A 25,882-nucleotide genomic window follows, 5' to 3' on the forward strand; every position below is an offset into this window, starting at 1 on the left:
CGCCGTAGACATACATGTAAGTTAGCAGCGGTTCGCGCCACAGTTTTCCCGCCGCACCTAGCGTTATGCATATAGCGGTTATATACTGTATATAGCCGCACCGGCCTGCGCGCGCCATCCCGTGTCCGTGTGCGCACCTGCTACGGCCCGCTGTCGGGTGGCGGTGGACGCCAGGTGAGCACTAGTTGAAGGAGCGCAGTACAGTGCTTGTGTTTGTATTGTAGTTGTCTGCACAATAAATACGTGTACTGTGAACGCGCTACTTCTCTTGGATTGCGAGCGCACGAGCGCGGCAAGAGCAGACCGGACCTCTTTCGGCTTGGTTCTCGAGCCACGCAGTGAGTCTCTCTCTTTGCACGTCCCCGGGACATGTAAGGTTTGGTTTGGTTTATTGGGGTTTAACGTCCCAAAGCGACTCAGGCTATGAGAGACGCCGTAGTGAAGGGCTCCGGAAATTTCGACCGACCACTAGGGGTTCTTTAACGCGCACTGACATCGCACAGCACACGGGCCTCTAGAATTTCGCCTCCATTGAAATTCGGCCGCCGCGGCCGGGATCGAACCCGCGTCTTCCAGGTCAGCAGCCGAGCGCCGTAACCACTGAGCCACCGCGGCGGGGCGGACATGTAAGGAAGCCCACTCTTGGGCTATGTACTGACCCTGTGCGCGAAGGGATTTAAGGAAGCACTCACAACTTGCTGCACTTCGCCTTCTTCAGCCATGCTATACCGAGCTGCTACTTCTTTCTTTGACCGCACGTTTATACTAGGGCTCAGTGCTGACAATAAACGTTTTCCAATCCAATCCAATACAGGGGCATGGTGCTATGGAAATGCGTGAACACTGATGCCGATAGCAACAGGGATCCCGGAGGAACTATCCTATTAAGCAGTTATCGGTATTTTCGTCCGTTACTGAAGCACGAAAGGGCTCAAGGGGTTAATTGAAAAGAAAGTAGAAGAAAAAAGAACTACGTGCCGCCAATGGGATCGGAACCCACAACCTCCGTATGTCGCGTACGGTGTTCCAATTGAGATACAGTCGAGCCCACTTATAGTCTGACTGTCAAGGGAATTGCGTTCGTTGTATCCGAAGTTCGTAGTAAATTGACTTGTTTTACTGAGGGAAAGGTAGAATTTAGTTCTTTAAAAAGTGTGTTGTGCGCGTCTTTTTCTTCAAACCAGACCCGAAGTTCTGAGTTCTCCATCAGCCATGGGTTCCTAGCTGAGACCCTTGCTGCGGACGAGCGGCTTTCGGGGCGCGATAACACCGATAGCGATTGTGGCTTTCACGCACCTGGTGATAGGTCGGCATACTTGCCTTAGATACTTGACAAAGTTGTCAGAATGCAGAGACGAAGCTACCGCTGCGCATGTGCGCGCAGAACGTACAGTTCGCGCCCCCTTATGTAAACCGCTCGAGCAGAACACTCGGCTTCAAATCACCTTGCAGCATAACCCTAGAAGCCAAGTGCACTTTAATTGAAAACCATCGATTACTGTATGATTTCGGTTTCAACTGCTTGGTGCACACTGCTAGGCCGCTACACAAGGGTGACGGATACTGGACTCGGCCGTCTGAGCGCTGCCTGCACGCGGCCACAGCGCACAAGGCGGAGATACAGTAGGGCAGGCGACGCACGGCACCCTGATGGAACATCTCGAGACTAGTATTCGGAAGGTAAAAAACGTAGCGCAAAGAGACGAGGACACAGAAAGACGGAGGCCGTCTTTCTGTGTCCTCGTCTCTTTGCGCTACGTTTTTTACCTTGCAGTTATGAACCAACAAGCCCAAGCATATACCCTTCTGTAGTATTCGGACTTTCAAATTGCTATCATTTGTTGATCACCGGCTGCGTGGAGTAGTTTCGCTTTCAAAGCAGCCCCTTTATCGCGCTCACCAAGCCGGCAAACACACCCGCACCGATTGAACTGACAGCCTCTCAGGACGCTTGGCCGGCGGTTAAGTAAAATTTCAAATGCCGGGGGTCGACACTATTTTTGAAGGGATCACGGCAGCTGGGACGCGTGCTTCGGTCACTGCGCTGTGGGGGAAGCGCACGTTTTTCGTCTTCGGAGGAGAGTTTAAGGCGCATACTCTTTCGTTATAACCGAGTGATGCGGCCATAGTTGTTCATTGTATATGAGACGCAATGCCACAGCCATAATACATATTTTTGACGGTAGCTACACCCTCGTTCGTAATAAGCGAGTGCTCGTTATAACTGCGGCCGTTATAAGTGGGCTCGACCGTATACGGCGGCGGCTGTCCGGTCTTCTGTGCTTTCGGGGGCATATATGTTTCGTGTAACCTGCGTTCAGCTCCAGACTGTAAACAAGTTTGCCGCACGCTTGGTTAGAGTTAAGTTTAAGGTTAGGGTTCGATTAGGTAGGTTTTTAACAGAGACATTAACAACTAAAGGGTTTGCTAAAAGCATGCAAGGCGATCGGTACGGTGAGCTTGTATGTCCGGGCACGTTCAAAATTGGCGAGCTTCTTTCCAGTGAGCTCATGTTCAGGGAGCTTTCGTCCGGGCACGCATGCCCACATCACAAATTATGTGGACCGCGGACAACGCACCATCGTTGTGTTGCACTAAAACGCGGTGCAAATTGTCATGGCTCATTGTCCGAGCGCTCTACAAACGAAAACGCGTTGCTTTAACATCGAAATAGCCGCGCGCTGTTAAAGCGCGTCAAAGTCGTTTCTTGCGGTGTAAAATTCAATTTTTGACGGCTCATGATCAGATTTATAGGTAGTGCCTGGTGTGAACCAGGTGGTGGTGAAAAAATTTATTACTGGCAATCCTCGAACATCGTCATCGCTACAATGTAGGCAGGCAAATTTATGGACATGCCACACAAAATAGAAGAAAGATAATTATATTCAGTGGCATATAAGGAACGCTTTTCACATGCAGCTTGACAGTGTTGCATTGGAAGGTTGCTATCAGTTTTTAAAACATCTAAGAAACAATAAACAGCGGTAAATTTGCCCTCACTGTAGTGCTATGCAAAATTGTGGCCTGAAATTGTTAAAAGCCACATACACCACAACAATCTAGTTGTTTTTGTGGCATCAAGTTTCAGCTTATCATCCCGATTTGTAGACTGCCTCAGGGCAACCCGAAGGCGGGAAAACCTGCTGTGTTGAAGAAAAGTTTGCTTTAAAATGCACAACGTTATTGAGGTAAATGGTTTTTGTTATAGCTGCAGTGAATGCTGTTGACATGACTGGGGAGAAGCGGGATTCGGGTCTCGCATAGGTCTTCTGCGGGCGAGACTGATGTTGCTGAAGAATTCAAAACGAATGGCGGTGGCCGAGTGCATCGCATGCGGGAGGTTCGATTCCGAGTTGTCGCCGTTTACAATATGCCGGTGATACAATATGCATACTCATGGGGATGACACATAATTATAACGAAAGACAACATCCTGGTTGCACTGTGAGATCAGAAAATTACATTGCACTCCAATGGGCCGCACTCCTAGTAGTGACCCGGAACCGGGCGATAGCTCATGGTCTCCTTCACCGAATTCAAGGTACCACGAACAGGGAGGTTATAAGAAATTCTTTAAAAGGTTAGTGTTGTGTGCGCGCGAAACCAAGCACGCGTGTTATCGCGTACTGTCTGCGCATGCTCACTGCCCGGCTATCTCTTATCGGGTAGCCCGTGCTGGCTTTAAAAGACCGCTCGCACGGGCCCACCGCGCTCAGTATGTAACCTGTTGGCTTCCTGCCAAGTAGCAGGAATAAACGTTCCTTCGATGCTACATCTACGCCGCCCAGTTCTTGGATGCCAGACATGACATATTGGCGACGAGGATGGGACGACCGCCGTAAGGAATTCGCAGTGTGAAGAACCTGGCCCCCGTGTAAAAGCTTCCCGCCACGAAGATTTCCCTGCGGTGAAATTCCTGAAACTGGCATCACGGCAGCCGAAACTTCCAAGTGAGTCATGAGTCACATCGGCCACATTGAACCTTTCGACGAGACCACGAGTGACTGGCGCTCGTATGAGGAAAGGTTGAAAGCCTATCTTTTGGTCAACGATGTTCCAGTAGCAAAGAATGTTCCTGCTTTCCTAAGTCTCATCGGCGCGAAGACCTATGCGCTGCTCAAGTCGCTGACGGCACCGGACGCACCGTCGTCACGAGAGTTTGACAGTCTTCTGAAACTCCACCTGGCGCCGCAGTCGTCCATCATCGCAGAGCGTGCGAAATTTTACAAGCGGTCACAGCGAAGCGGTGAGTCCATTACAGAATTTGTCGCGGAACTTCGAAGGCTGGTGCAGAGTTGCGAATTTGGAAGTTTCTTGGATGAAGCGCTCCGGGACTGTTTCGTTTGCGGCCTGCTCCGCGAGGACATTCAGCGTGTATTATTCACAGAAGACAAGAAACTAACCTTCCAGAAGGCCGTAAATAGAGCTCTTGCCATGGAAACTGCAACTAAAAGCGCAGCGTTCACGCATAACAGCGCATCCCCGGCGTACGAAGTGAATAAGGTTCGAGGCGAAAAGCAGTCTGTGATGTCGCCAAGCTGCTTCCGTTGTGGGTCACCCAATCATTCTAGCGAAGCATGCCCTCATATCGGCGATACATGTTATAATTGTAACCGAAAAGGGCATATTCAACGCGCCTGCAGGAAAGGAAAGAAAGCTAGGGAGGCAAAGCCCCGGAAACGTGTGAAGATGCTCACGTCCGTCCGAAACGAGTCGTCTGTCCCACTTAAATCAGTCAACGCAGACCCATTTACTGTACCCGTGAACGTTGACGGTGTCCTACTGACGATGGAGCTTGACACCGGCGCAGCCGTATCCGTCATATCATGGCGCGAATTTCAGAGGCTGTTTCCACGTAAGCGACTTCAGCCAGCATCGTTAAAGCTGCGCACGTATACTGGGGCTATGGTAAAACCGAAGGGTCTGGCGAAAGTCGTCGTGCGCCACAACGACCAGAGCGTGGAGCTTCCCCTGTACGTCGTGGACACTACAGGACCGGCACTCCTCGGCAGAGAATGGTTGCAAGATATTCGTCTGGATTGGAAGAACCTAGTTTTTTTTAATCACCTTGGTCTCTCTCGAGAAATGTCAAAGCACTGGCAAGAAAAGCTGGAAGCCATGCTAGACAGCCATTCCGAACTTTTCAAGGATGAGCTAGGTACCATCACGGAAGAGCAGGCCGAGCTTGTCCTTCGCGAAGGGTCACAGCCGAAGTTTGTAAAGGCAAGAAGCGTTCCCTTTGCTCTGCAAGGTGCAGTAGAAGCTGAACTTGTGAAAATGGAGAAGCTTGGCATCATAACGCCTGTTGCTACAAGCGAATACGCAACGCCCTTGGTACCGGTAGTGAAGAGGGATGGAAGCCTCCGACTGTGTGGCGATTATAAAACCACCGTCAATCCCTCTCTGGAAGTAGACCGCTACCCGCTACCTCGGATAGATGACCTTCTAGCAGCGCTTGCAGGAGGAGAGGAATTTTCGAAGATCGACCTGAGTAGGGCCTACCAGCAGGTAGTTATGGCGGAAAGCTCCCGGAAACTACTGACGATAAACACACATAAGGGCTTGTATACTATGAACCGTCTGGCTTTCGGCATTTCGTCCGCCCCAAGCATATTTCAAAGAATTATGGACAACATGCTGAAAGGGTTGCAAGGAGTCAGTTGCTACCTTGACGACATCCTGGTCACAGGCAAGACAAACCCAAGCAACCACCGATATCCTTCGGACGGCCGACAGAGGTCTGTTTCGGATGTTCTGTACGTCCGCTGAACATCCGCAAACAGCCGGTAGACGTCCGTCGGCCGTCCGAAAGGTGGCCAAAGGTATACGGTTCGCGAGCCGACGGACGTCCAGTTGAGTACGTCCATTGGCGGATCTTTCTCGGATATTCGCATATATGGTGCATGCGTGCTTTTTTCACTCCGCCCGATGCAATAAAACCAAAAACAATTTGATGCATAGCAGGCATATTTTATTGTGGTTGATGATACATCAGCCGAGTGGTTATATTCGGAAAATTTCTTAAATGTGACTCTTCAAATGTGGCAAGCTTGGGACACACATCCGTAATCTTCCCACCCACAGGATTTCTGAAATAAAAAGAACGCGGCAAACATCAGTCATGTGAAACAAGTGGCACAATGCAGTAGCCTAAGTAAAAACATTCGAGCCAATTAATAGAAGTGTTTAATGCTGTAAGTATAACAGACAATGCACTTTAACAAACACCTCAATAAGTATAAGGCAATAACAGCTCTCACTTTTCCACACCATATTTGACAATGTATCTGTTCTTTATTTATTCTCATGGGCCTTTGGGCACTAACCTGCACAGCACTGTACGCGACTGTGCACAGAAAGCCGCAAAGCTTCCGTTGAGAACCACTGCGAACTACACGTACTTCCTATGGTCTGCCTTTCGCGCGTTGTCACTCTTTATATAGTCACAGTGAACCTAGCGATGCCTTAAAAATTACCGACGATTACGTTACTTCCTAATGCGAAATTTGAGCGCAGCAAATAAGCTGTTTCACCTTTTCGATAGTGAGTCAACCGCAGCTGCGGAGTTGGTTTCAGGGACAACGCCGCCGATGCCGACACAAACAATATGATACCCTCGCTTCCGCAGCGCTAAGAACCAGGTCTAGCCGTGGGAAGGTGGTCACGTATTCGTCGACGTGCCGGGGCCTACGTGAAATAACCGGCGCGTCGGCAACTGAAGAGCACCCTATCCGCCACACAAGAACAGGGGGGGGGGGGGGGACCCTTTCCTCCTCTTTCTGCATGGCGGCGACGGTGTTCTATGCAGTCACGTTATCTTGACTCTCTAGCGGCGTCAGCGGCATCCAGCGGTATCAGTCGGTCGTTATCAGTCGGTCGCTGCTAGCGCTGGGGGGATGAAAGGGGGGCGGAGCTGGTTACGAGGCCGACGACGACGCGAAACCCAGGAACGGACGCCAAAGAGCTGCGCTCTAAAATTAACAAGATGGGAAAATACTCTGTCCCGCAACTTTGAAGAGGAGTGGGAATTAGCCGCGCGAGTTGAGGGCTCCCGCAGCTGTGATGTAGGCCCCCGAAAGTGTGAGAACAGCACGCACTTGTGGAAGCCATCTCCTTGCGCTTACTGCTCCCACTGTCCTGTGAACGAATGTTATATGAGCATGCTGCATTGTCCTAGAAGCAAGTTCCAAGAAGTGTACTGGATACATACCTTCGTAGGCAATCACATGTGCACTAAGCCTTCTTTAAACCAAGGTCGACGCAGTACGGGATTCCGGTGTTCCAGAAGAGCTTCAGGCGCTTCCCGTATCTTTCGAATTGCTTAAGTTACATACTACTTTCGTCCACAGACCGAACAAAGCCACGCATTATAATAACAGAGCTATAAAGCTCTGCGCGACAACACTACGCAACAAATCAACAGCGCTACGGAGCCGTACTGATGGATTGGATTGGACTGACCGCGAACTGACATCTATGATGATGGTGATAGCAGAATGCACGGGAGTTTTGATACTTACGAATGGTTTCAATGGCAAGTTTAGCTAGCAAAACGGTGGACATGTCGCACAACTCCACTAATTTGGAGAAGTTTTATTAGTCATTGAGTTCTTGCAAAATTCTGCAACACCTGCTTCTCCTCTTATATAAGTTTAGCTAGTTGCCGGCTCTTGAACTGCAGGTAGGAGTGGAATCGGACCAATTTACAAACATCGTCGCATCAAGCCCTCCAACTGATGCAAATAAAACAGTATACATACACGAAAGACGCAAATTTTCTGTGAAATAAAAAACGTCCATACTCATGGCCTGGGAAAATACTCGGCCTTACATCCTTCGGACGTACACCTCGTCTCTCATGCGGATATACAAAAGTGGACACTGTCCGTACGTCCGGCGGATGTACGAATACGGATATCCGAAATAGGATTGTGTTCGTACGTCCGATGGACGTCCGATTTCGGCAAAGGACGTTCGGATCTAGCTCGTACGTCCGACGGATATCTGTGGTTGCTTGGGAAGCAAGAGCATTTCCGTAACTTGGAAGCCGTCTTGTCAAGATTGCAGGAACGCGGTGTGCGCATCCGGCGCGATAAGTGCTCGTTCTTTAAACGAGAGCTCCGTTATCTGGGCCACGTCATCAACGCCGAGGGTGTTTGCGCATCGCCTGAAAAGGTATTGGCACTGCTAAATGCGCCTGCTCCAAAAGACAAGCAGCAACTGCAGTCATTTCTTGGGATGGTCAATTATTACGGCAAGTTTGTTCAGCGTCTGTCGACTTTGGCACAGCCGTTGTACAGGCTGCTAAAGCAAACAACAGAGTGGACGTGGGATACGTCATGCCAGCTTGCTTTCACGGAGATAAAAGCAGCTATGGCTTCCCCTCCAGTTCTTGCCCACTATGATCCGAAGCGACCGCTTCAACTTGCCTGCGACGCATCTCAGTACGGCATAGGCGCAGTTCTTTCGCAGAAAATGATAAATGGATCAGTTCGACCGGTTGCCTACGCATCCCGCACATTGTCAAATGCCGAAAAGAACTACAGTCAGATCGAGAAAGAAGCCCTTGCCCTCGTATTCGGTGTAAAGAAGTTTCACTTCTACGTCTACGGAAGGTTCTTCACGCTTGTGACTGACCATAAACCACTACAAACAATTTTCGGCCCGAGAACAGGCATTCCCGCGATGGCAGCTGCCCGCATGCAGCGTTGGGCGCTGACGCTGTCAGCCTACAACTATGCTCTTGAATTCAAGAAATCTACCGATAATGCGGAAGCAGACTGTTTATCGCGCTTGCCGCTCGACAGCAGCGAAAAGCAATCGGCAGAAGAAAGCGAAACTTTTTATTCCCTTCGTTTGGAAACGCTGCCTGCCACAGGCCAAGACATCGCTCGTGAAACGAGGCGTGATCCTTTACTAAGCAAGGTACTGAACTTCACAAGTGCTGGCTGGCCGTCGCATGTCGCTGAGAAGGAGTTGAAACTTTTCTTCGACAAGCGTTTGGAGCTCACAGTTCATCAAGGGTGTTTTTAATGTACGGCATGAGAGTAGTCGTGCCTCCAAAACACCGAGCCTTCTTGCTTGAGGAACTTCATCAGGGTCATCCCGGTATCGTAAGATGCAAAGAACTCGCGAGGAGCTACGTCTGGTGGCCTGGTATCGACGCGGACCTAGAGCAACACGTGAAGAAATGTGAAGAGTGTCAACAGCAACGGAACGAACCAGCACCGGCTCCGCTTCATCCATGCATGGTCATGGCCGACTTCGCCGTGGCAAAGAGTTCACTTGGACTTTGCTGGACCCATGAAAGACAAAATGTTCCTTGTTGCTGTGGACGCACACTCAAAATGGCCGGAAGTTTATGTCATGCAGAAGGCTACGGCGTACCACACAATTCAGTGTCTCCAAGACCTGTTCTCGCGTTTTGGCGTACCCGAGACCATCGTGACCGACAACGGACCACAGTTCGTTTCCGAAGAGTTCAAGAGCTTCGTCAAAGGCTTCGGTGGTCGTCATATCGTGAGTGCAGCGTACCATCCAAGCACGAATGGCCTTGCGGAGAGATTTGTACAGACAATGAAATCTGCGTTGCGGAAAGGACGACCCCAAGACTCCTTGCAGGCAACCTTACAGACGTTCCTGATGACGTACCGCAACACGTCGCATGCGACTACAAGAGAAACTCCAGCAAACCTTTTCATAGGTAGACGACTGCGCACGAGACTCGACGCAGTCAAGCCTTCTGTCGGGGGAAGAGTGGCTCAGCAACAGCTCTCCGATATGGTGCGACGCAAGACACGTGAGCGACTTTTCAACATCAACGATGAGGTCCTCGTGAGGAATTACAGAGGTCCTGAGAAATGGGTCCCTGGCACTATCATTCAGCAGTCTGGCCCCGTTTCATTCAAGGTTCGAGTTAGAACGAATCGTGGGGTGCTCATTTGGCGTCGTCACCAAGACGAGCTACTGCTCAGCATCGACAGCTCAAAGCAGAGCATCATGGAAGATTTTATTCCAGATTTCGGGGTCCTGAGAGCGCCAACGAGCCACTTCCAGCTGCGGCCCCTGCGGCAACGACCGACCCTCCAGGGGAGCGACGCTATCCACAGAGGGACCGGCGACCTCCTGACAGATATCAGCCATAGCATTAGTTGCATTGTATAATGTAGCAAAAGGACTTTGTGCTCATTAGGAGGAAGGAGATGTTGTGTGCACGCGAAACCAAGCACGCGTGTTATCGCGTACTGTCTGCGCATGCTCACTGCCCGGCTATCTCTTATCGGGTAGCCCGTGCTGGCTTTAAAAGACCGCTCGCACGGGCCCACCGCGCTCAGTATGTAACCTGTTGGCTTCCTGCCAAGTAGCAGGAATAAACGTTCCTTCGATGCTACGTCTACGCCGCCCAGTTCTTGGATGCCAGACATGACAGTTAGGTATGCCCCCTTTGGCGCGAAAGAATTTTGGCTTAAAATCACCGGCACGATGACCAGAAGCCCTCTGCGCTTGCGAAAAATTGCTAGGAAAAAAGAGGAGGGTGGACCTTACGGAGCGGCCAAACCACTCTGCTGACGTTATAATTCAATTGAGCATGTTTGGACAGTCTGCGCGTCGTCCGAGGGACAAGGACTTGCCGGCAGCGTCGACGCGAAATTCGACCAGCCGCTGCAGAAGTGCGGCAAGTTCATTGACGGTTTCTGGCCCGGACTGCATGCCTCGACGATGTTAGGCGTTGATCGACGCACAACATTTATTTATTTATTTATTTATTTATTTATTTATTTATTTATTTATTACACACTGCTGGCCGTGGAGCCGAATCAGGCGTAGAACAGAAGACATGATATTACATAGTGTTACACTGCAAATCAAAATGCAAGCAAAACAAATACGACCAGTATGAAATGGCTGGTAGCGTGACACATAAGGCTATACATGGTCACAATTATTAGGTCAAGAGCTTCCGTAACTACACTGCGACGAACAAGACATGGAATAAAGGAACGCGCAGGGACACAACACTGCGCTGCGTGTTTCTTTCGTCGCGCTGTAGTTATGGAATACCGTCACCTTCTCGACCAACAGCTTACCTTGTCAAAGACTACACAATACGCTGGAAAACTGTTCCTATCCGTGAATGTCTGCGCAAAAAAAGACTGCTGAAATAAACAGGTCTTAGCAAAGTACCTATACGGGGCAAAAGAAAGGGGGTGAGAATGTCGAGTTTGTTTGGTTCTCGATAATATTAGGTTCAGTGAAATTTCAATCGAATAAATTTGTGCCTGCACCGAAGAGTTGCTGTCGCGCGCGCGGTAGCGTCGTCCCAGAGCGCTGACGAAGGGATCACCGCGCGTGTGTGAGCGTGCGCGAGAGCGGCCCAGCCAGCAGCGGAAGCCCCGTTGTCGCGCCACGGTTCGAACTGGCGAGGAGGTCGACAGGTTGGCGACAGTCGGACGGCCAGCAGCCTTCGAAGGCAGCCATCCCCACAGCGTAACAGCAACGCGTTTCCAAGAACCGGCAGAGACTGTTGGCTTCGTGTCTGCGAAGGCGGCGGCCACAACGAGCTCATTGGGAAAAGAAGAGTGGAGAGAGCGACCACGGACCAGCTGATGAGGAGAACCCGGCCCGGGAATGAGGGGAAGAAAAGGCTCCGGAGGACGCGGCCGACAGCTGAGACGACAAGGAGAACGTTTTTGGACAACATGGTTCAGAGAGGCGCCGTACCCTGACGGCAAAGCAGTGTTACCGCAGTTGTAAATAGCTGTAAATAAATTCGGCACTGTATAATCTGAAATATTCGATATGGTGTGGCTGAATCGGGAGGAAAACCAAGAGTGAAGGGAAGAAGGGAACGCGTGCATGACTCTTCGGTTGCATATTTGGGCTGAGACGGAAAGTTTGACTGTACTGCGAAAAAATGATGCGGACAGCTTTTCTTTGGAACTGCTCAAGCGTGCTTTTTTTTTATTCCCAGAATGTACGCCTATTCCAAACTAGCTGTTACAAAGGTTTCGTATGTTAGTCTTTTAACTTGGATTTGTTCATATTTTAGTTTATGGCGGAACAAATAGTTTTCGTAAGGCAGAGGAGCAAGTATTTGCAATGTGCGTGTTCCAGCTTAAGATGTCACACCGAGATATTTATATTCGTTTACTTCCGTAATTTGTCCTGAAACCAGAAAAAAAAAGAATTTAAATGGATTAAATTTTCTTGTAACGCGTAGTAAGACCGACTTTTATGGGTTTAGTTTCTAACCCGATCTACTACTCCATGTGAGAAGGTTGTTAAGGGCCGTCAATTGTTGTATCGCAGCCCGAGGGAAAAGGGCGCGAAAATAAGAGAAGACACCGGAGGCACAGAGCCCAACCTCATGTAACGGCGAACCTGGCGAACAAAAAGAGAGCGTTTATTTGCGGTAAGCGGCTAGGGGGCGCACAATGTTATTTGCTGGTTATATTAACTCTATGGTTATTTGCACAGAACACATCAGAACGTACTGTTAAAGACGAGGTAGCAGCACCCCACCGCTGCCACCAGTTTGTTACATACGAGGTAGCATGGTCGTGTGCCAGAGAGGGAATGAGGGACGTCGAAGACGCCGCTGCTGGAAAAATGACAATGAGAGAGGACTTTATACAGGAATTTACATATTTACAAGTGAGCTGCAGGAACGCTACATGACTACAGCTCATCAGGAGACCGTTCGATGACAAAGAGCTCCACGGCCGTGCCGCTGCCGAGGTTTTGAAAAAGTTCCCTTCCCTAGGGTCCCTAGATGGGGGCCGGGCCTGCAGGGGAAGGAAGTTCCCACTGGCACCAATCACAGACACACACGAACTCACTCACTCCCGAGGGATCACACCGCCGTCACGCGCTGGGAGAGGGGGAACGATGCCATCCACGTAGCGCAGACGCCGGAATGTCCATGAGCGGCGTTCCCGCGCATTTCGAACGCGCGTTCACACTCGGTGTAGGGGAAACGCTCGCTCAACCGGGCAGACGGACGCGGCTTCCGTGGCAATCCAGGCGCTCACCCAACGCGCCTCTCGGGGTTAGTCGGCGTTCCGCTGTAGCCATGCCGCTGTCTTCCCCACGACGAAGGCGAGACGTAACAGACTGCCCCGCCGGGGGAAGGAGATCCCGATGGACAGGGGACAGCATCCGCTGTCCGGAGGGATGTCGCTTGAGGCTGGTCTCAACCGGAGTCGGTTGTCTCTCGGCGGTTCTGGAGCTCAGCGCACCCCGAAGGCTTCCTTTGCATGTGCAGGTTCCCAAAGGGCACTGCAAAGTGACTCGTGCTCCGCTAGCGTTAGAACCACGCTGAAAACCCAACCGCTCAGTCAGCAAGCACGACACAATCCCCACTAAGCAATGCCAGGCTCTTTCCCTCTTACAAAGCCATTTAATCACTGGGAGTGGTTCAGCAGCACTCAGAAAACTCGCACAGATTGGCACATTACACCACAAAGCGCATCTCAATTGAAAACAATAAACAAAACCAATAGGTTCAAAATCCTATATCAGGAAAAAAAACCACCAGCAAACTGCAACTATAATGCTGACTCTTGCGCTAGGGACCTCAATTTAAGCTATCGGCATTACCTTTGAGACTCCCTTTTTTGTGATGTATTCCGATTCGTAATGACCACAACATTTCATTCTGCATAGCAGCATACTGCCGTCACCTTGTATATCGCCGCAAAGATTCGCTCAACATCGGAGCCAAAGTCACCTTAATTTCCCAAATTCCAAAAAAATCAAGCGACTCCAGGCGCTTATGCTAGTGGCCTAAATGGCCCGTCTGGCTAGCACTTCGCGTTTTAACGGACGCTGCTACACATGGGCACCACTAGTGCATTTTTCGAAACAATGTTTATCAAAAGAAGCGCTTTCAATGCAAACAACGCGTCGGAAACCTATTCCTGCTCAAAACTTTTTGTCTGCAGGAATGGATTAAAAAAAGAAAAAGCAAACAGCAGAGACATCCTCGGAATCCGCTGCTAACGAGCCGCGCGGCGGCTCAAAGGGGTCGCCGATTCTTCAACCGCGCCCTGCGCGGTCGCACACCAACAGTGGCTTTAGCAGCCGACAATTCACAAAATTCGAAAGGCTTAACTGCGCTTCGACATCTGCGAGCCCCAGACGCCACGCGACATTGATTTGTTCCGCACCCCGGCCGCGTGTCTCCAACACCTGAGCCGCGTCTGAACATTTGAATGCGAGGGGTTGACGGTCGCGCATGACAGAAACGCCTGCGTGTACTCTCTCGATTCATGAGTACACTTCGCTCCTTTTTTTGACTGGAGCGCGCTCTGCTGCGTTCCTTCGTGAGGTAGCAGGGCGTTCTTCTCTGTGGGCGGCTCCAAGTTTCACGCGTTCTGCTACCGCAGCGTCGCCACAATGAGTCAGGTGGCTTTCGCACTGTCTGTACACGCCTAGCCAGCCTGGCCTTTGTACGGCGCTTATCGCATCTGGAGTACTCGGTTGACTCGCGGTCAGTCTCTTTACAACAAAGCGTCGTCTCCAAACTTAGGCTGCTATTGTTCGCCAGCCGCATCGAAGAAATGTCTCCCATGATTCCCTCATTGGGCCGGCCGGTGAGCTCACTATTGTCTTCCTGAGAGAAAACGCCAGCCTCACTTTTCAAAATAGCCTCGGCCTCAGAGTTCGAGACGGTCGCTTCTTTCTTAGCACTGACAGTGCTCGCAAACAAAACAGGTCGCTCGGCTTTGTTTTCGATGGGAATCCTGCAACTCACAGTTTGCTCTTGATTCCCATTAAACTCGGCCTTCACAGAGCTTTCATCATGATCTTCCTCATTGCTAGCCTTAGTGCCTACATTATCCGCCTAGCCCTCACGGCTTGCGGATCTGCACTCTTCGCTAGCTTTTCGACCGAACTCATCGGTCCTCGCTGCCGAAGTGACCTTTCTTTCCTGGACCAAACCTGTCCTATGCCGCCACTTCTGAACAGCACTCGTGTCATCCGGCTACTGAGCGGAGCTCCTAACTCGGTCCCTGACACTCTCGCGGTGTAACTTACCACCGTCAATTTGGCTTTCGAAATCTGCCTCCGCGGGAATTCGAAAGTATCGGAGGAGCGCACTTTTAGTTATCGCATAGTTGTGGGCATCCTCATCAGACAACCTCGCCCAGACATTTCTGGGTTCACAAGGGAGGAATCCCATCAACACAATTGGCCAATAACTCTGGTCTAGCTGCTCCTCCATGCAAATTCTCTCAAAATTCTCCAGAAAAGTTCCGAAATTTTCGCCTTTTCGGAAAACACTTAAGCGAGATCGCGTTCTCATACTTCTGATCGCGTTAAGTTCTCGCGTTAGTTTCCGCATCTCTCTTTCGTATTCCTGTTCCCGCAGCTGTCTTTCGCGTTCCTGTTCCCGCTGCTCTCTTTCGCGTTCCTGTTCCCGTAGCTCTCTCTCCTCAATGGTCTCGAGGCATTCCAGAAGCTCGTCATCTTCAGCCTCCAACGCAAGAATAGCCTTCAGCAGTTCTGGTTTTCTGAGTTTGTCTGATACCTCCAGACCCAACTCTTTCGCAAGCTCCAGTAACTTTGGTTTGCGCAGCGTCTTCAAATCCATGGCTGCTCCGAGTGCTGCCTTCTCTACTGCCCGCTATTGTCTTGCTGCAACTAACCCAGAAGCAACGACAAGCCAATTACCAGCTCTGTTTCTGACACTAACAAAAGCCTGGCAAAACATAGCAGAAGAAAGTCCCGCACTCGCCAAACCTCGCAGCCAAGAATCCAGCGCAGTCGTTCCGCTGCAGGCAACCAGTCAACACACAGGGCTCGTTGCACTGCCCCCGACTCGCCGTTCTGCTGCTCAGCGTCCCGTTGTCCGCAACTCTCCGCTGGCGTCCGATGTTTCGCATCCCACCGCTGCCACCAGTTTGTTACATACGAGGTAGCATGGTCGTGTGCCAGAGAGGGAATGATGGACGTCGAAGACGCCGCTGCTGGAAAAAAGACAATGAGAGAGGACTTTATACAGGAATTTACATATTTACAAGTGAGCTGCAGGAACGCTGCATGACTACAGCTCATCAGGAGACCGTTCGATGACAAAGAGCTCCACGGCCGTGCCGCTGCCGAGGTTTTGAAAAAGTTCCCTTCCCTAGGGTCCCTAGATGGGGGCCGGGCCTGCAGGGGAAGGAAGTTCCCACTGGCACCAATCACAGACACACACGCACTCACTCACTCCCGAGGGATCACACCGCCGTCACGCGCTGGGAGAGGGGGAACGATGCCGTCCACGTAGCGCAGACGCCGGAATGTCCATGAGTGGCGTTCCCGCGCATTTCGAACGCGCGTTCACACTCGGTGTAGGGGAAACGCTCGCTCAACCGGGCAGACGGACGCGGCTTCCGTGGCAATCCAGGCGCTCACCCAACGCGCCTCTCGGGGTTAGTCGGCGTTTCGCTGTAGCCATGCCGTTGTCTTCCCCACGACGAAGGCGAGACGTAACAGTACCCAGAACTAAAGTACCAGAACTATAGTAGGATACAACTTAAAAAAACAGCAGTTGCTAACACTGGGCCGCGGTCCGCGGTGTCTTGTATTACTTCGCTGGCCAGTCGCAACAGCAAACGAAATCAGCTTTTTAATGACTGACTACATCAAACAATCCGTGTATCAAAATTCTAGAGCTCATAGTATTTTTTTTTGTGTGATAAGCTTCTTGTTTAGGTAACAAAAAACGTTTAAGCAGCGGACTACTTTTTTGTCGTGGAGGAATTCTGTGCGCGGAGGCTGAATGTGGGCGGAGCTTCACTGCAGACTTAAGTTGAAAAAAGCTATACACATATGAGAACACTCCAGCAAACCAAAAACCTCTCAGAGACGTCTAGCTAGACGTCTCTGAGAGGTTTTTGGTTTGCTGGGACCACAGCCGTCTTCAGGGATCGGAAGGGCACGAGAATCTTCCCCGTGAATAGTTACGTGATGGTTACGCTGTTTTAAACGCGTTGATATGCAGGCAATAAGGAAATCAGGCAGTCCTATCATTTGGAGTTCCTCGATTAATTCATTACGAGGTATAAGGTTGAAATCCTTGCTGCAGTGCAAGAAATTTAAAATTAGTCTACCTGGACGGAAGCAAGAAATTGAAATATGGAATTGAGTAACTGTCGAAAACCCTTTCCTAAAGCCAAGCGCTCGTGTTGCGACAAGATGTTATTTTCTTCAAAAAAATTCTGATACTCTTTTGCTGTGAAGCTCATGCCCAAGTTTTACCGCGATAAGAAAGATAAATTCGATAGACTGAAATTTATCTTTTTGTACGCACACTTTAAATAAACCGCGCGCGTGTTAAGTTCCTGGTGTATCACGGGTGCGGCGCACCGGTCGTTCGGCTACCTGTAGACATGCCTGTAGAGGAGCCAGTATGCTCGGTGTATGCACAGAAGCCCCCCATTTTTCGGTAAGGGGTGCGCATGCCGCCCCGCCATCATACAAAGGTGCCGAAAAAACATGCTTTCTTGCGCGTGCTTGGGACCACTGAGCCACCAGGGTCGGGAAGCCGTGGCCGAAGAGGGGGCGCAGTTCTTTGCTCTGAGCGGACTGGGACAACAAAATTCTTTAAAGGGTGTTGGCTGGGATCGCTGTAGTACGTACATACATCAGGAGATGGAGAAGGAAAGGGCCCGCGGGCGGCGGGAGTGCCGCGGGTTGTGAGCACGCCGTCCGTTGAGCGACATGGATACAGCTACAGCCACCATAGCGAGCGAGACCCAGGAACTGAGTCGCCATCTTGTGGATCTTGTGCATCAGGCCTGCATGTACCATAAACCAAAATGCATCCCTAGCCTGCAGAATAAACGATGAAGAAGCTTCTGCATCATTTTATTCGTTTTGTCTCCCTAAATGGCGCTGAAATGCTGCAATTACTGTAATTTAATTTACTTTAATTATACCCAAGCATCCTTGGCCGACTACCGACATGTGGCCGATGTTCCGAAGATAGTTGGCAGCCGACTTGGTCGGCTAGTAAAGCACGGCAAGTGGTCGGCCCGACGTTGGCCGTGCCGTGTCGGTAAGTTGTTGGCAGCGGGCTCCGGGCCGACCCCGCTGATTGACCAAGTGCCGGGCGCGCCGGTCAAAAAGCGGCAATGTGGCGGCGCGACCACTGCGGCCTTTCGATCACAAAGGTACCCGAAACTGAGAATGTAATTTTTTCCGGCTGCTAAGATCCATTGTCCAATATGTGGGATTCAGTACGAGCATCTATGGGAATGCATCACCTTACACTTCGCAATATTTAAGTACGTTTGCCATTTTTCTCGCCAATTTCCTACTGCCAGAAGGTCAAGCTGTAAGCTAAGACTGTCGAATTCAGAATAAGTTATTTTAGCATAAATTACGTAGTCGTCTGCAAAAAGCCTGATGTTATCTGGGGGGGGGGGTATCCCAGTGCGAATCTTAACGCAGCTGTACGGTGTATAAAACAGAACGCTTGAAAAGTATAGCGCCAGAACGGTGTATGTGTGCTTTGCAGTGTTTTGCGACTGATATATTATATTCTTATTGTCTTTGCGGTGTGGATGTGGCCTGCATTAAGATAGCTATCAGTAGCTTGACATGCGAATTGTATTTATCAACTGCACTACCACTCCGGTCGAAATTTACATTAAATATTTCACTGCGCTCATTGGGCAAGTGTCACTGGCCCAGCATGAGAGCCTCATAAATGGGATATGTAAGTTGGAGCAGAAGTGTGTTCTCCAGATGTATAGCTGGCCAAATGTTTAGCTAGCATGTGCAACAGCCGCTTTTCCTGCACTTTATGACAAAATAAACTTGTGGAAATCTCTATATAAAGCATGGGCTTGGTGAGCCTGTGTTTAGATTTGATACTTTCACACGTTCGCTCCAGCATAAGGTGCAGGAGCACAGAAAAGCGGTTGTCACGCACACTAGAGATTTGGCCGGCTATACATATTGAGCTACTACATGCTATGGTGTGTATATAGTGTTTATTTTGTACGATGTATGCATGTCTGTTAATTGGCCTTGATTTTCATAAAAGCATGTGATTTTAAATTCCGTAGTAAAAATGTTGATTAGCACTAGGCAGAGTGTATCTCATGCAGTCCTCAGAAATCGGTTTTCATTTTGCACAACTTAATTATGCACCAGGTTTTCACTTCATCTCATCTTGCCTAAAAAAAACTGACGAGCAATAAATTTGCTTTATTTTTTATGCAGAGTGATGATTCCGCCACTTCTGAAATGGTTCCTGTTCCAACTAGATGGTACCACTAGACCGAGCTTACTAGCTCCGTTTACATATGCCAAACTAAATGTACTCATGTGACAAATAGCATAACATCCCACAAAGTGCTTCTGTTTAGCATACATGAGTGCATATGCTTAAGCTACGTAGACAGCGTTGATTAATACTCTTTTCTAATCATATTTGCATACGCCACGAGCAGACAACACATAGACGATGAGATGCGGAAGAGCTCGTTTAACGAGCTCTCCCGATTGGCTGAGGTGGTCTCTACCTTCTATAGTGCTGCAAGGAACTTGCGAGATTACGCTCTCCAATCCATGTCGGGGATCCAGTGATTCAGGTTTGCCGAGTAGGACGAGGCGTGCTGAACCTGTTGAAGAGCGGATTGACGTCAATAGGGGCCCAAGTAAACTTCGCAGGAGACCGAGGAGTGTCCAGAATCCAGGGGCGTCAAGGAATGCAGGCAGCAAAAGGCAAGTGAAAGCATGAAAGAGCACCAGCAGAATGAAGACAATCAGATGCGATAACTGCCGTGGCACAACAGCCAAGCCCACTTTAAAGTTGAATGAAGGTACTAGCTTGCCATTAGCACAACCTTTGCTCATTGAGGGTTTGTGTACGCACTAGAACGATTTATCATAAAGAGCTTCATTACAAGCATAAATACCACTGTTGGTACAATGGCACCAAATATGCACATTAACCTGCTCCTGCAGAAGGTAAACCCAAATGTATAGGTTTGGTGCAAAGAGCTGTTGGTTGTGTAGTGAAGGATTACGACACACTTCCAGATATCTTCCAATCACTGTTTATGGACGCAGTGAACAGAGACACACCATTCACTCTTTGTGCAGACTGTATGCGCTCTGCTGCATTTATGGAGCAGACTATTGCATGCAGGAGGACTACTGTGGTTTTCCAGTGGCCGTCGGACTAGCATTTTGCTGCAGGAAAAGAGAGAAGTAAGATGATCACAATATTGTTGCAACACAGATGAACCAGGAGAAAAATGGAAAGCAAGATGCAATGCAAAGTGTTTGCTCACTGTTGCCCCCTTGCCTCTGCACTGCAGAAATATTTTGAGTAGCTGAATGGGGTGCTATCAACGGTAGGACCAATCAAGAGACAGTGCAGCAACAAATGCATTGAAGAAAAGCTATAGCTGCCAGAATTTTAGCGCTGGGACAGGCAGACTGCCCAGTTTGTCATGCACCAAGCTGTCAGATGTTGGCAAGAAGTAGCCGACCACCAGAGTACACCAGAGATGTGTAGTGATTAAAAATGCTTTATTGTACAAACACACAAGAAATAAAACAGTCAAATGAAAACAAGCATCTCCTGAAACATGTAAATGCACACACATGTGGTACTGAATTTTTATTGGCACTTTGGGACTTGCACTAGAATTCGAACATTACCATCCAGGAAGGATTACTCGCAAGTGACAGCCAGAGTTGGTAAGAAAGCGAAGGAGCCACTTGGACAATCAGAAACTCAACTGGTGCTGCAGAGTCCAGAGAGAAACTTTGCATAGAAAGTGGGCACATCTCCACACTGGAATGTCACAAATGTGTAAGCTGCGCGTGTTTTGGTGCACACACAAACACTGCCGACTTGGCCAGACTTCTCGCCGTCTACGGAAAGGCAAAAAACTGGGCTGGTGCAAGATCGGCCACATGCGTGCTACACGTAATGCCACCAGAGACTGCAAGGGAGTCTCGGAACTACACAAATTACTTTGAGGACGATACAACTTGAAAAAATGTGTTTTCTCTGTCACCCTTGTCGTAGAAATGGAGCAAGTATCAAGCTTCAGAGGGAGAAACACCCCTATTGAAAGATAATATTGTCTGGAGGACGCACCCCATTCCCATCCCGGTGTTTAACATACAAGTCACAAACGGTGGTACCAAAGTGTCGACAGCCCTGCTGATGCAGTCAGTAGTCCCATCACTAGCAACAGAATCCCAGCAGCAGCGAAAGCTACAGAACTTCCTGAAGAGTATATTAAGGTTAACAAATCTAATACCAAAAGCAAACCAATGACATTGTCCCAGTGCTCCTTAAGCTATCACGGCCAAAGCTCCTGTTGCATCAGTAGCTCGCTTTCGACAGTCTTGCACCACAGGCCACAAAACAAACACAGCAAATATAATGCCCATCAAAGAAAAAAGAAAATGCTAGCAGGGTGCACGAAACAAACAACCGTGCAGCCCAGCAATGGAAATGGCTACATACATAAGCAAGCACCCTGCAGTGCAGGCAGCCACAGCTATTCTGCAAAAAGCATTGCAGTGAGCAGTGGGAGGACGACAGGCTTTTTTCCTAACGGTGTGTCATTGTATGTACAGGCAGACTTGGCTGAGATCAGGCAAACCATCTAGGCAGGGCTGGCAAAAAAAATATTGGAGCACACTTATTGCACTGCTGGTGAGGAAGCCATAAGGGCAGCAAGTGTAGAAAAAAAAAAAAAAAGCAAAGGATGGATCACGGCTGCCCTGAAAAAGGCATGAAAATATTTTTCTCTGCCCAACGCCACAGACGCTAGACTATGGGCTTCAGTGCACAGGTGCCAAGCAAGGGAAGTTGGCCACTGCCTTGGAATGATTGGTAGGGGGAAAAAAAAAAAGTGCTGCCTCAATGAAACATAACGCAGGCGAACTGAGCTTAGGTGGGTGATCGCTAAAAATTTGCACTTTTTGCTTTAGCCGCCTCGAGAAATTTGGCAAATGGATGGTGCTCAACTGACAGGTTTCTTTTACACACAAGCACACACACACATACAAAAAAGGGAACAGAACACAGTACAGCAAAGGTAACAAATAACTTGTGGGTGACTTCCCCTGAGTAAAATATGTGCCACAAACAAGTATTGTGCAGCGCAAAGATGCAGACACATTCCAAATGGAAAGCTAACAGCATAGCAAAACCCTACTTGTAGCTGAGACATTCCTGGTATATGTCAAAACAAAGCACTTGTCACTCTGGTATGTCAAATACTGCAGTAGAATTCAGGTTATCACTCCAAAGATTACCGCAAACACCTTTGTCAAACAATGCATGCAGAACAATAAGTGAACTGAACAATGAACATGAAAACATGGAACAATCTCCCATAACGAATGAATGCGTGCAACCCATAAAACAAAAATTATCTGTTCAAAGAATGCAACAGCAAAAAAAAAAAAAAAAGCCGCGCAGGCTGACTAAGACACGGCACAGGGTGGAATTGTGGCGTGTGAAAACACTGAACTGCACTAACAAAAACACGCAACAGTACAATGCAGCATGACAAATGTGAGCAATGGGCCTTAAAACGACTTAGACAAATGAATGGCATAACATAAATACACGTTCAATGAACCAAATCAAGCCATAAACACCGAGCCACAAAATTCTTTTGTGGTGAGCACTGCTGCCACTTGGGGAAAGAGCCAGGTCACTTGTGGGTGACACAGAGGGCTAAGCCTAAGGCAAGCAAGTGCTTAAATGAAGATGCTGGTTCTTAAATACGCACAGTGGGCATGAATGCGAGGGTGATGTCGGACCACTTGCCCTATCCCCTTGACAGCTGCCAATGTGCGGCAGGCGGAAGATCATAAAACGAACAGTTATGACACCCCCTCTGCAGCTTTGCCATTGAATTGGATCAATTTCAAAACTTGAGAAGGGGTGGGGGTCACAGCCTTTCCGGCACACATCAGAGCAACACACACAAACTTCAGCACAGTGGGGACCACTAGCAGTTGAGCAACAACTGTGGCCAGCTCCTGGCTTCTTTTCAACCTGGCTTCAACTGTGAATGCCTCCAGTCAAGCCATGGACAAATAACCACACTGCACAAGCCTACCAAGAGGAGAAAGCCAGGCTGCAAAAGAAGCCACAGCAACAGCCTCCAGTGTTATGAGACGCAACCTAGTAAGCAGCATAGTGGGTGCACTTCTGGGCAACAACTAAGCCTTAGCATGGGGAAGATGCTAGGAGACTCCTGAAACAAGGAGGTCCGAGCTCACTTATCCAAGAGCTGCCTGGCAGCATGGACTGACAACCATGTGTTTACCATCACACATGCATGCAAAAAAAAAAAGAAAAAAAAAGAAGAAAAAAGTCTCATTCACACTTGGTTCACTCTTCTTTGCACAGCAAAGCACAATGGTTGCAGAGCTGTTGGACAGGGACAGATTTTTTTACAGATGCAAAGATTGCTTGCATGCATGCACGCACACACACGCATGCACACACACATACGCATGCACACACACACACGCATGCACACACAAAGAAAGGTAAACCGTTTGTATTGCACCAGGAAAACCACAACCAGGAATACACTTCACTCCAGAACTCAATTTTAGTGACAAAAAAAAAAAAAAAATTGGCCCAATGAATTGTTGCACACATGCAAGACTGGAGAAGGAAAAGAGCGAACAGTGAAGTAATACAAGGTCCAGCAGCTCCGCAACCAAGCATTTCGTTAACTCTGCAGGTATCCTCCCAGAAGGCTTTGGAGCGTGCAAGGACATCAGCCACACACAACACAGTCTAGTTCCCCCCCCCCTCACCCCTTCCCCCCCCCCCCCCCCCCCCAAAAAAAAAAAAATGTTTCCTCTTCCAGTCGACATCCTGGCAGGCAGCCTGAGAGTGGGTTCATTCAGAGCTGTGGCCGCCCTCAGATGCATCACCTCGGCAGATTGGGCATGTGCGGTTATTCTGGAACGAGAGTACAGCAAAACAACACTAAAGCACAGAACTCCAAGATCCCTTCTCCTTGCCCTCCCCTCAGCCTTCAAGTATGCACAGCTGATGCAGTAGTGACCTGTCAAGCCATTTTTATTGTCGGAGCAGTACGCTAATGACACGTGGACGACAATGGATTACTGCAGCAAGGTACTGCTCCAGTGCTCCCAAGCAAAACCAACCAATATCATTCCCTCTATGCATTTTGGACTATGAGAGAAAACAAAGGCAATATTTTCTTTTTAATTCATGCTAACTTTGCAACATAAGCAGGATTAACTGAACACTGCCAACATATCCCATATTTTATGTTAACACATTCACTGCTTCAGCGATTTTTGAAGCCACCAATGAGTTAGTGGCAAAGCCCGTTAGGTCTTGAGCCACCAAACAAATGGCAATTGCGACCTTGCGTTAGTGTTTTCTGCGGGCTCTTTGAACCTTGCCAAGCTACTCCAACACGGCTTCACTGCGTGACTTAGATATTCATAGCTGCATAGCCTGGATATGCACTATGTGACCCACAACGTGAACATGAGATCGGGCACTATATATCAGCCAGGACTGTGCCTTATACACATGCAGTGGAAGCTTGCAAGCAATTTGTTGCCTTGCCAGGCCAGCCTACAACTGTACGTTCTCACAGTGTAGTTATTCGGCATGCACACTGCAGACAGGGCAGGGGCAACTAACACAGCTGGGGAAGCTCCTCGTTGCTTCCCTGTTAATCTCTTCGGTGATGGCAGGATGGGAAGGCTATCACTGCCCCCATCCCATCTCCTGCGCTGCATTTCCCTTCACAGTTTTGGTCATGACGTGTAAATTGGCTTTATTTTTATTCATTTATTTTTTTTCTTGCTGCCTTCTCGGTATCAGCAGTCTGACAGCAGTGTTCGCCTCCACAACAGTTTGAAGCAAGTGGAAAGTGGCACCCCTAGCGTCACTTTCGTTAGCTTTTGTTCTCTTGTCCTGCTTCTATTTCGCTTTTTTTTTTTCCATGCTAAGGCTTACAACACTCAGACATTTTGAATCCATCTCCAGAGTATAAAGGAATGAAGCTCAAACTGGACACCCAATCTATCGGAAAGGCAGCACCCAATATGGCTACCACCTCACAACCACTGCCAAAAATCACAACTATGTATTGATACTATTGGCCCGAAATGAGAATTTCTGGAGCAGACTGAAATATTAGATATTACGATATTTCACCAATCTCCTTTTTTCACCAATCTCCAATCTCCGATATTTCACCAATTTCACCAATGCCTTCAACATTAAGGCATCATCATGTCCAATGTTATGAATACAAAGAGTAAAAATAAAAAACACATGCATGACTTGAGCCACAGAACCGCTTTAAGGATCGAAATGAAGGCAGTTTTTGTGCAAGCTTCTCAGGGATCTAGCTAGCACAACATTTCCTCAACAATTTAATCGCACGAAACTCCTAATTTGGCTGCACAAGGTCACTCACACTGCAGCCGTAGCCGTTTCTGTATAGCACGCAACTGGCAGCACGGTTAAAACCAACCAGGAGCTAAAACCAACTTCACTCACTCACACTACAAAAGCCTGACCGAAATGAGAGCAAAGGCTGAAATGCATAGATAAGGCTCCTTGTTTCCCGCGATTCTGCGAAAAATGACGAATTTATGTATTTTTCGCAGAATTGCTTTAAATAGTACTATTGTTATGACCAGACCTATTTAAGGCTGCTGCTCTTAATTGAAACTGTGTCGTTGTGCAGCTGCTGCTTTTCAGCAGTGACTATGCTTCAGAAACGGGCATCAATCTCCATGAGTCTTGGGCTAGCTGCCCTTGGTGTTCATGCTTCTGCGCTTGGTTAGCGAATTTCGAGCGGAGAAACTATCGGGCGAACCAAAGCCTCCAGTA

The 25,882-nt window shown here is 48.9% G+C and overlaps 1 protein-coding gene across 3 annotated transcripts in view; it reads right to left on the bottom strand.

Annotated features, from left to right (window-relative positions):
• Positions 1-23,826: 23,826 nt before the first annotated feature.
• The window catches only part of LOC149349479 (uncharacterized), a 135,109-nt gene continuing 133,053 nt past the window's right edge, over positions 23,827-25,882 (bottom strand). For all 3 annotated transcript variants that reach the window (XM_089578447.1, XM_089578446.1, XM_089578448.1), the window contains one exon: positions 23,827-23,959. In XM_089578447.1, the coding sequence (XP_089434573.1) occupies positions 23,897-23,959 (63 nt within the window). In that variant the 3' untranslated portion in view covers positions 23,827-23,896. The remainder of the gene's footprint in view (positions 23,960-25,882) is intronic.

The sequence above is a fragment of the Amblyomma mixtum genome, chromosome 3 (genome assembly GCF_055824585.1).
Source record: "Amblyomma mixtum isolate Tamu chromosome 3, ASM5582458v1, whole genome shotgun sequence".
Classification (NCBI taxonomy): Eukaryota; Metazoa; Arthropoda; class Arachnida; order Ixodida; family Ixodidae; genus Amblyomma; species Amblyomma mixtum.